At 28.7% G+C, this 12165-nt stretch overlaps 1 protein-coding gene across 6 annotated transcripts in view; it reads right to left on the minus strand.

The window, feature by feature from the left end:
• The window catches only part of LOC145261249 (uncharacterized), a 95665-nt gene that overhangs the window by 44011 nt on the left and 39489 nt on the right, over positions 1–12165 (minus strand). For 4 of the 6 annotated variants that reach the window (XM_080119637.1, XM_080119638.1, XM_080119636.1 and 1 more), the window contains exon 7: positions 484–576. The exons of the other annotated variants lie outside the window; for them this stretch is intronic. In XM_080119637.1, coding sequence (XP_079975763.1) covers positions 484–576 — 93 coding nt within the window. The remainder of the gene's footprint in view (positions 1–483; positions 577–12165) is intronic. 6 annotated transcript variants of the gene reach the window in all.

Here is a 12165-nt window from a genome sequence, read left to right on the forward strand (position 1 = left end):
AATAAATAGATGAACGTGCATAATTTTTAGTGTATCATCTTTTTTTAACCTAACAAGTCCGTAATAAAATTTGTCACATTTTGTTTTTCCTTTCACAATCAACTTTTAATATCGATATCGAGTTAATATGGGATATGCACCAAATTTATTTTTTATGTGATTTTTAAACGTTATTTTATACTAAATATTAAAATAGTAAAATAAAAAAGTTTAACTCTCGTCGAAGCAAGAAACCAACAAGATCTGATATCACTTTAGAAATGTAAAGATTAAAAAATTTATTTTATAGGCAAAGCAATCAGGTTTTATACATTATATTTATATAAACGTCAAATCTAACCTAAACAATTTATACACTAAGAAAAAAAAAAAAGGGGGGGGGTAATGAAGGAGGTGATTAAAAAAAAATCAAAAAGAAAAAAAAAAAAAAAACAAATGAAGCAAGCAACATGCATGAAACAACTAAAAGGAAAAACCTCATACTTGTTATCATCATTACTCCTGTTCTTAGGACCACCTCGTCCCCGTTTGGGACGTCTAGGCACCCCATCACGGTTGGGCCGGTAACTGCGACTCCTGAGGTTAGCAAATTGGTAATATTCTAGTGAAACAGGTTTAAATAATCTCACACGCAAATGTATTTTTTGTTTCTTTTGTTGTTGCCATGAACCATGCCCTTGTATCAGTGAAACTGCTTTTGAATTTAGACCAAATCATTTCTTTCCCCATACCACCTCTTCCTCCCAGTTTTTACACCAATAACAAAAAATGCTATTATTTCTGAAATACTGATCAAAAAGCTGTACATTTTAACATCTGAACGTTACATTTTAAAAGCATTTCACATGTCGCAATAATTTAAAACATTTAAGTCTTTATTGTAAGGCAAATCATTTTCTTTAAGTATCAGTAAGGCAAGGGAGGTAAATCTGGCGAAATATTGAGTTAGAGAAATTTTGTATTTATGTGCCCTCCCCCAAACATTGCTAAAAAAAACAACAAAAAAAACTATGCAGCAGAAAAAAAAAACAATAGCATTTCAACATAAATAATTCAAAAAAAAAAAGAAAAAAAAAGGTAAATAAAAATTAAATGGTTTCATTTTACTACACTGATAGAAGCTTCCAGTAAGTTCAGATTCTTAAAAAAAATCTCATTTGAAAGATCCCAATAGTGTCCATGCAATCCATTTTTTTTTTTGTGCCATAATAATTATCAAATCAATTTACTTTAAAAAGTAAATAAATTACATTGTCAAAATGTTCTAATAATTTGTTTCATTAATTATTCGCTTTTGGGGAGATCGCTCAAATTGATTGTTCGCTGTGAAATTATTTCATAGTTTTGTCCATCAACACTTTAAAATAAAATATTCAATTAGATGATTCTGTGTTTTACAAGTTTTGTTACCACCTGACGAAGGCCAGAGGAATAGTTGGCCGAAACGTCGTGAAACAACAACCAATAAAGATGAGAATAATAGTCCGCAATAAATAAATTAATAGAAGTTTTGTAGTTTTTAATTTTTCTAATCTAATATTAAATCCAAAACTAAAGTTACCTGCGATGCCTTCCATAACAAGAATTATCTTCCAGTTTCCATGACGAGCATTTTCTATCCATATTAGATAGCAATATTCACAGTATCTTATTATTTGTGCCTTATAAACTATTATGAAACAAAAGTTTGGAGATGTTTCGCAACAGCCATGATATAGTTGAGTTTTTTTTTTTCTTTTATTATTACATTCAATATTAATACATTCAAATGCTTTCAAATTTTAAAACTTTAACATGTTTAGAATTTGCTTATCCAATATGTAATACTCTACATATTTCAACAGCACGTTTCAATTACACAAATATTTTCTGGAATGCAATATGTTTTTGAAGATAATAAAATGAGAATGTAGAGAATAAGAGTATAAATGCCCCTCCCCCCACACACACAAAATTTTTCTTTGCATGTGTACCACATTATTCATTAAAACCTTGGTGTCTTAGATTAAAAAATATTTCATTAAAAAATCTAATTTTCTATGATATTAAAGAATAACATGTTTCATTTCATTTTAAATTTTCAGGAAAAAATGTTAGCTAGACCCAATAATTCAATTAAAAGGATAATATTTTTTTTATTTGATATTGCTTCTAGTTTTACAGATGAATAAAAATTATAAAGTTTTACATTAAGGAAATCTTTATAACAAATCCCCAGAAATTAAAATATATTAAAAAAAAAAAATCTTTGAATAAAGCTATTCTAATTTTAAACATCTCAGATTTTTCTTTAAACAGAGTAAAAAAAAAAAATGATTAAAACAGACATGTTTGAAGTTTGTTTATAATCTGTAACAAATTTCTTATACTATACAGACAACAACACGGTTATGTAGAAAGAAATATTTTTGTTGGCTTCATTTGAAAAGCATTCAATTAACCAAATTGTTAAACCATTGCAGCTGCACAAATAAAAACATACAAAAAATAAATAGTACTCAACATAAATCTGAAGACATTAGACATGAAATATTTCATTTGGTGACAAGCACATTAGCACTAGATCAGATATTTTGCTAAAACAATTTTAAAACATCCAATTTTAGAGCTCAAAGTTAACATGAAAAATGTTCTTATGAGTGGATTTTTAGCAACAGCAGATTTCCTTAAAGGGAGTTAACTTTAGAAATTTTAAAACTAGTGATTGTTCAAAATAAAAATTGAATTTCACCTAAAAACAATGTTATCTACTTAATTGTCATGTCCAAATTAAAATATGAGTACATTATTACATCCATTATGGGGGGGGGGGGGGTATGTTATCATAAAAAGTCTTTAAATAAAACTAATTTGTCATTTTTCGTAATTTTTGTAAATATTAGTAATTTCAACATGACAGATAACATTGCATCGAGTTGAAATACAATTTTTCAACTTTCCTATTATTCCAAACAAGCATCTAAAACTTTTAGTCATACAATTTCTATTTGCATTTTTTAAACACATCAGAATGTCCGATTGATTTGAAATATTTTGGTGTCTTGTTTTAAATGCATCACATTTTTATAAACCTCTTTTGGGACAGATATGTCAGCTAGTATATATTTTTGTTATATTTTTATTTGATTTTTATCTTGTCACTGTGTTATATAGCAACAATAATTTCATAAATTTTTATACATTTATGATTTTGCGAGATGAGAATAACTTTCTATAGGATTGTAGTGTTTAATAATAGAGTACCGATTCTATAGGTATGAGCAGAGTTAATAAAGATCCGTTTGCTTTGTAATCCGATGTAACAAGTAACAGAAATGAATGGCAAGTCGATAACCCAAAAGGTTTAGAGATCATAACTATGCTCTGCATTGATCTTTAATTAACGAGGGCTAATCAAATGAATATGGGTGCATGTTTTCATTCGTGACCTTTTAAATCAACAAATTTCAGGTGAAAACATCACGTACTTGCATGTCATGGCGAAATTAGTATGAATTCAAAAGATAATTCAGTAGAAAAATAAGTACAGATAAAAATAGAATTTATCGAATTATCAAGTTTTGTGTTTAATGTGGAAAAGTTGTGACCAATTCAGTGTGACAAACAAGGGAAATAATCTGTGACTTAAATTAAGAGTCCACCATTATTTTTAAACCCACACACATTTCAGAATGTAATTGTGGCTCATTTTTGTTAAAAAAAAACACCTACCACATCGTCTACTGAATCATTTTTGGGGAATTTAGACTAATTTCGCCATCAGTACGTAATGTTTTTACCTGAAATGTGTTGGTTCAAAAGATCACCATTGTAAACAAGCACCTGTAAAATAGAAAAGAACTTGAGCTGAAAAGTTAATTTGTGCTTGTAAGGGATACAAACATGCTGCGGCTAATGATTGTTGTTTTTTGTTAAAAACAGAAAAAAGGCAATTTTATTTAGATTATTAATTTGAAGATCATAATGCAAGATCGAAAAATCCAAATAAAGTTGGTTCGACCTACAAAAATATCTTACTAAAAATGAAACCGTGCCATATAGTGTTAACAACTATGTGTTTTTATTAAGTTACTAATATTCTGTCTAATGCTATACACATTTTGTAAATGTTCAAAATAAAATTATTTACATCGTTTCATTTTTAAAAAATGAAAGTTTGAAAATTTCTTTGTGGATGGGGTTTTTTTTTTTTTATAAGATATTTGAGTTTGAACTTATATTGTATCTAAAACCTTGAAAAAAAAATTTTTTTTTTTTTTCATAAGGCTATAAATAGTGAAAAAAGACCAATTATACTTGAAGCACCCCAGAAAAAAAATGACCAAAAGAACAAATTTGGTTTAACTGGGTTTCCTTGTACTTCCGGTTGAATTATAAACAACATGCACAGTAGTTATATTTTTTGGTTTGATTTTGGGGTTTGTTTTTTTTATACAAAACTGTTGATTTTGTAAACTTTAGGTTTATATAAAAACAAATTATTAAATCAGATAAAAATACAAATTTTTTTAAATGCATAAAACACAAATTAAAATTTGTTACAAAATCTTTTTAAAATTTATAGTTACTAAATTTTATGTTTTACAAAAATATTTAAATAAAGAACTTAGCATAACATACAATATGACATTTAAAATGAGAATTTTACTAATTTTTTAATATATATGTAAAAAATACTAATTTTGAAAAAAAAAATCTTTGAAATTTTAGTACTTTAGCGAAGAATGACATGTTTTCCATAGATGTTGTGCCAGCATATTCCGGCAGCTTACATAAACTATTAAAATATGTCGACTGCTGGTTAAAATTTGGAAATTATAGAGAAAAAAAAAAATTTTTTAAATGTGATAGAAAACAAATTTTTGCACCTTCAAGCAAATCCATCACTCGTGATACTTTTTTTTTTTTTTTTTTATTGCATATGTTTGTCATTGCTCCCGATTAATTCCCATTCTTGGCAAAATTAAAGACTTTTTTTTTCTGGCATCTGCAGCATAATCTCCAAACTCATTTGATTCATCATGACGGCTTTTATTAGCTATTCACGCACCTGCAAACGAATCCATCATTCACATTACTTTTCAAATACATTTTCTCACATATGTTCAGCAACTTAGAATGCTCCGATTAATTTCCATTCTTGGCAAAATGAAAGAACATTTTTTCCAGCGACTCTAGCATAATCTACAAACCCGCTAAATTCATCGTGACGGCTTTCCTAAAATGAGTTTTAATAATTGACATTTGTACACGATTAAAACTAACATATTTCAAATTAATTAAATTGTCGTCTGCTAAGATTTGAATTGCCTGAGCATTTCACCATATTCTGGTGGTTTATGGAAGCTACTGGAGTAGTCCAAGGACAACATTCACAAAAAAACGGTCTTTCTCTGCATAAGTACTGTCCCTTCTAAAGCGATTGTGGAAGTACACAGTGAAATTAAAAAATGAAAACTTTTTATCCGGCGACTGCAGCATAATCTACAAACCCAATAGATTCATTATTACAGCTTTACTAAAATTATTTATTTTTAATGATTTCATTTTTTGCACGATTAAAACTAATATTTTTTCTTTCAATTTATTAAATGTCTTCTGCTGCATTGGATGAGCGTTTCACTATATTCTGACAGTTTACATAATCTGTTGAAATATGCCGATGCTACATCAATGAGAAAAAAAAAAAAAAGAGTCATTCTCTGTATAAATACAGAAGATTTAGTTTTTAACTAATAAAATAAACTGTACCAATGTTTGAGAGTTTTTACTTTCATTTTTGTTTTATAAAGAAAATTGAATTTTTAATACATTAAGAACAATAAAATTCAATCAAATTCTTATAAAACTATAATTTTGTTAAAGTAATGTTGCTTTAATCTATAATTAGATGCAAATAGAGTCCAAATTTTTTTTAATACACAATGATTTGCTAAGGATTTTAAAACCATGAAATTACTTGCTATAAAAAAAGTCAAATGTTTAAAAAAATTTAAAGGTCACAACTTAGAATTCATTCAACAAAGATTAAAAGGTTCTACTTGATTATATAAAAACAAAATGCATTATGACTGATTTTTTTTTTCTAATTATTTGTTTTATTTTATGCTATTGCATTTTTGATTAAGTAATAAATAATATGCAAGTTAAAGAAACACATAAGTGATCACACAATTTCATATTTTATACAATTTAAAACTACAAAAAATATCTTTCACTACAATTTTACTGATTGGAAGTTTTGTTAGCAAAATAGACTTTTTTTTATCCACATTGACTGTTTATCTTTCCTTTCCCTTTCAAAAGGAAATGTATTTTAAAGGGTTAATTGGTTTAACATTACTTTTTACTTAAAATGTACTAAAAACACATTTTTAATACAAGGTCAAGGATACTGAATATGGCTAAATAAAAAGGAAAGCAATTACTACTTTGTAGATATATTAAAGTGCAGTCAAATCCATTAAAAAAACATAAAATATAACAGTAATACAGTAATTAAATATTAAGATAAAAAGTTTGATTTAAATAATTTTAAAAAATATTAAAAACTAAAAACAAAGATAAAAGACTGCATAAAGTTTTGTTTAAGCAGTCTGTAAAGATTGAGAAACATTTTTCTTAGCCATATACAAATTAAAACTAAAAATAATTTAATTGTAAACAAAACTTCATTTGAAATCACCAAAGATAAAATTTACCAAACAAAACACAAATTTTATACAATTGCATATGTAGTGTTAGCTGGGGGCATCTTGTATGGGAATCTGGAAAGCCTTTGGTCACCAAATACGGTTGGCCAATTGAACTAATCTAGTTGCAAGCCTCTAGGTGGACAGATCTGTGAGGGAGACTTGTTTTGGACAGATACAGTCAACCGAACCGTGGTCATCTATAAAATTTCTGAGGACACTTTTTTTAAACCAGTTTGTCAGGACTAGAAATAGAGGATAACTAGCTAGAGAGAAAGAGTAATTAAGAAGAACAGCTGTACCATCTCCCAGTCTCGTTTGTATAGAAAAATAAAGCAGTGATGAATACATTTTCTGGTAGAGTTTTATTTCACTACAGCTATTTGATGATGCCAGGCAAACATCAGAGAAACAACATTTGCACTTCATACAAGAAAAAAAAAAATATATTGGCACATATGAAGTATATTTCAAATAAATGCATTTTCAGTAAAAACACAATTACTTATGTCGCATGTTGAAATGAGTAAAAATTCCAAAATTATGAAAAATAATTTATAATACAAAGGGGATCCGTCTATATATATATTTTTTTCTTTAAAGATTGTAATGTCAAACCAGCTGCCACCATTTCCCTGTTTTTTATTGAAACCAACCAAGAGCTCTTTTTAGTATCCTCGCTGTTCCCTTAAGTGCAATTGTCCGGATCTCTCTTGCACTTAGTTCACCAGGAATATTAGTTAGGTAGGACTTCAGGTTCTTTTTTTATAAGCCCTGTGGCACCTATAATAACTGGTATGATTGATATCTCCCAAGATTCCAGTTTCTTTTCATATCATGCATGAGACCTTGATATTTGGTCTGTTTATCTTTCAGCTCTGTTCAGACCTCCATTAGGGACATTCACTTCAACCAAGGTTGCAACCCTCTCTGACTATGTTAGATTTCGCAGCAGGTGTGTGTATTTGTATGTCTGCTAAACTTTTTTGTCATCTGCATAGGTCAAAACTGGTACCATCTGAAATGGCAATACCCTGGGATGCATAATATGTGAAAATTTAAAAAAAAAAAAAAAAGATTCATTCTGCGATGGTCAACCTAACTATTTTTGGAAGGGGTGTCTGTATTTCGCGTTGCTTTCATAAGTCACACAAACGTATTAAACTAAAACTATGTTTAAAATGATTATTTTGCAACATGATGTCATAAGCACTCGTGGCCGTATGGGTAAAAGCGTTTACCTGGAAGTTTTGACTTTCCCCCCTCTCTTTCGCGTTTCATGCCTGAGCTCAGCCACAGGCGCTTTATTATTTTTTTTTTTTTGTCGCACGGACACTCTGCTATTTAGATTGAAAGAAACATTGTTTTGATTTATTTACTTGGGGAGGGGGCAATAAAAAGTGCTCAATATCCAGAGAATAGCTTCTCTTCGTATCCCTTCTGCTGAAATATCTGGTGTGGAGGTTGTCACTTCTTTTTGAGTGTTGAAGATTTCTTAAAACTTAGGGGAGGTAAATGCAATCCATGATTTTGATAAAATAATTATAATCTGCCATTTCAAAATAGAAAATGGTGCATTGCTATTTATTTTTTATTTTTTTAAATAGTTCTAGCAGATCTACTGGATCATTTTTCATAATTTTTGGAATTTATACTAATTTCCACATCACAAGTACATTATGTACTTGTGATGTGGAAATTGTGTACTTGTACCTAACCTGCCTTTTTTTTTTCAATCACTAAATTTTCTGATAAGGTGCACTTACAATAAAAGGTGTTACTTGGTAACAATTTTACAAATACAATTTATGCAGTTTATAATTAAACATAACCTATGTTAAAATATATTAATTTATAACAAAGTTTTCATTAAATATATAAAATGTAAAAACATAAGTATTTCTCGCCACAATTTTTAAGAGGAAAATCTTTCTTAAAAACATTTATGAATGACAATGACACAAAATTATAAAACTATGTAAAGGAAAATCTGAAGTGTATAAAATAAGCTAAAAAAATGCTAAATATTTTTAGCCAATTTTATGTTTTTTGATATTATACTCACTACAAGACTGATTTTAAAATCTCGAGAGTTGTCATTATTAAACATGACAGTTCAAAAAGATGTTTCACTTAGTTATAAAATTTCATTTTCTTTGTAAAAAAGAAAAAAAAAATACTTGATTAATTTGATTTTTGGAACATGACATTTTCATTCCATGACAAGTATGTACGAAAAAAATTTCCTGTATTTTTTTTTTTTTTTTTTTTTTAATTAGGTTGAATTCTAGACTTGCACCACGTTTTATTTTAATATTTAAACTTAAAATCAGATTTTTTTACTAAATGTGACATAAGCATCAAAGAAATAGTAAAAAATAACTTTAAAAACAAAAAAGTGTTGATTTAAAAACTGTAAAAACATTTTTCCAACCGTGTAAACACAAATTAAATCCAGTAATCAAACAAGTATTCATGTATCAACAATTATACAATGACATGCTGCATTGGAATTGGTATAAAAAATCTATTAGACAATCATAAAATGAATAGTTAAGCGTCTAAGTCACATTTGTGTTATCTTTTTTGCTGTCAGACCATTTAGTTTATGTTTATATGATGCGTAGTATGGCAACGAAGCATTTGTTATGAGAAATATTTGGGATGTTGGCTATTTATATTTATATATATATATATATATGTCAGCAGCATTTATCCTAGGTGGGTTGAAACGGCTTCCACCAAAGGAGGAAGTGTCATAGGAATATGAAATTCACAAGTGGTCCACGGTCACATATCTGGTATGCAGATATGACAATGTTTCAATTTTTGAAGTTTTTGCAGGAAAGGAGATCCTATATATAATGACTGGTATTCCCAAATGGTCATCCATCTGATACCGACCATGCTCAACTTTGGTTACCAAACATGCCATATGGGGGGGGGGGAGGCTGCTGATTTAAAACCATAAACTTACAGTAAAAGCAATTCATCAAAAAAAAATGAAAATGTATCTTATAATTGATAAAATAAGTGTTTTTTGTTATTTAAAAGTGCTACAAAAGTCTTGCAATTGGCTTTTCTATAAAAAAAAATACATAAGATTTAAATTTAAAAATTCTTAAAAAAATATATTACTGAATAAGTATTTTTTTCTGACAACCAGCATATATTTGTATCATTAAAATTGTTCAAATGATGTTTAAGACCTAGCTGATCAGACGAGGCAGTCAGTTTCGGTGAACTAACAAATGTATAAATAGAAAAGACAATTTTAAAGAAACAATTAGTATATTCATAATTTCCTTCATTAATATATAAACAATGGAGTTTGCAGTTGTACACCATGAGGTAACCCTCCTTCCCATCCAAGGCCTCAATAAATTGTATTTAACCACTCATTTCATCACATGTGTCTGGACTCACAATTCAATAGTTTTGAAACCATAACCCATTTTTCAGAAAAAAAAAAAGCTATCAACAGAAAAAGTGGAACTCAACTAACAGTAGATCTTGAACTCATGTTAGGCCATAATATCTACAGCCTTTGTGAGTGGATCACAAATACATCTGAGGAAGCTAAAGCTTGTTAGAAAGCAATATTGTCCCTTATCCAATGGAGGAGAGCTGGTTCAACCCATTTCAAGCGATAGCCATGACTAGGAGTTTGAGTAAGGATAACAAAGAGTAACATTTGGAATATTTGGTCATGTGTATACTCATATATCAATTTCATGTAGTGCTTGATTGCTCAAATCTTAGGATATTATATTCAGTGCATAATGAATTCCATTTTCCATAAGCTCAGCTGACACACATATTTGTGGAAATACATTTGAACATTTAAAAATTTAGCTCTAAATATGCACATAGAAAAACTGCATATTTAAGAAAAGAAATACAAGAATCTACTGCAATAATCCCAGAATTTTAAGCCAATATTTTTTACAACAAAATTTTTTTTTTTTTACAAGGTAGTCACCACTTATCAAGGCCCGGAAGCCATTTGGGGATAAGGGTTCTGCCTCTCCAGTCAATTTTGAATCGTTGTCAGGTGCCCAGAACTATCATAACTGATGTTATTTTATAAGTTTTCCTTCTCTTACAAAAGAAAAGATTCAGAACAACAATATGGACATAAAAAAAAATATTTAAGTTATATATAGACTAAAAGTTTGGTTTTTTTACAATATTTTATGCCATTCATCCTAGGCGGGTTGAACCGCTTTCCTTCAGAGGAGAAAGTGTCATAGAAATATTAAATTCACAAGCTTAACTTGGTATAATTTTTTTTTACCTTTAGATAAAAAGCATTCCTTAAGAAAAAATAATTTTAATTTGTTTTATGGCATATTAACCTTTTTCCGAATCAAGTGTTTAGCCATGTTTCAAGTAAATACTTTTAAATATTCATGTTCATGACGTTTGTTTTAATTGTGACGTAAACATTTACACAACCAGACATTCTATTCAAGTTATGCCACTGGCAAGTACTTATTTAGATATGACAATAATTGAGAGTAGCATTAGCTACCCCCATGGACATGGATTGGTTAGTTGTGACTAGTCATTGAAAGGAGATGCACAGTTGCTGAAGATATTTTAGCAAATAATATCCTGCTAGATAGAACCTTTAGATTTTAACTTAGAATTGTGAGTCACCTTCCAAAACTGCCGAGTTACTTCCTGAGAGAAAAGGAAGAATGTCCAGACAAATAACATCAATGCTATTGGGTAAACAGAATTATACTTCTAAGAATTGATGAAAATGGTCAAAGAAATAAAATGGTCCACCGTAAGACAAGCTTACAAATTATAAAGAGGAGTTTCTCTGAAACACTGGGGGGGAGGGGGGCATATATAAATGTACAAGTCTACAAGAAAAAAAAAAAAAGGAGGAAATTCTTACAAGTATAAGAATTTCTCTGCAAGCATTTATAAAAACCAGTTTATTACAAAAGGCTCTAAGAACCTATAAATTTATACATTTCTCCAGCCTTCCTGAAAACTATCCCAGTCTAATAATAGTTGTCCTCTCATTGATTTTTTTTTTGCTCATTCATATTTTATAACCGACAGCACGATTCTCAGTATTAGCTTAAATGTTGAAGACACATCCAGAAACGTAGACTATTTGGGTTATCTGCAAAAGTTTGATTTTTGAAAAATCAATATAAAATTATTAAAAATCATTTTTGCTAAACAAAATATTCGAGAATTTAAGCACTAATTTTAATCAACTAAAAATAACTTCAGAATTTAGATTTTTGTAAAAAAAAAATTGCATTAACATTTTTCTAATATAAATTTTATTACATTTGTAATGTAATGTAACTAAAAGAATCTACAGCTCCCTGTTACGCAACAAAGAACTAAAAAAAGTATCTATGTATTGAATCCAAGAGTATTCTGTTATACTAAGCAAGATGAAATCTCGTTTTTAAACGTATATTTTGAGGCATTAAAATTATTT

The sequence above is a fragment of the Euprymna scolopes genome, chromosome 37 (assembly GCF_053919585.1).
Source record: "Euprymna scolopes isolate OS-2025 chromosome 37, ASM5391958v1, whole genome shotgun sequence".
NCBI classification, from domain to species: Eukaryota; Metazoa; Mollusca; class Cephalopoda; order Sepiida; family Sepiolidae; genus Euprymna; species Euprymna scolopes.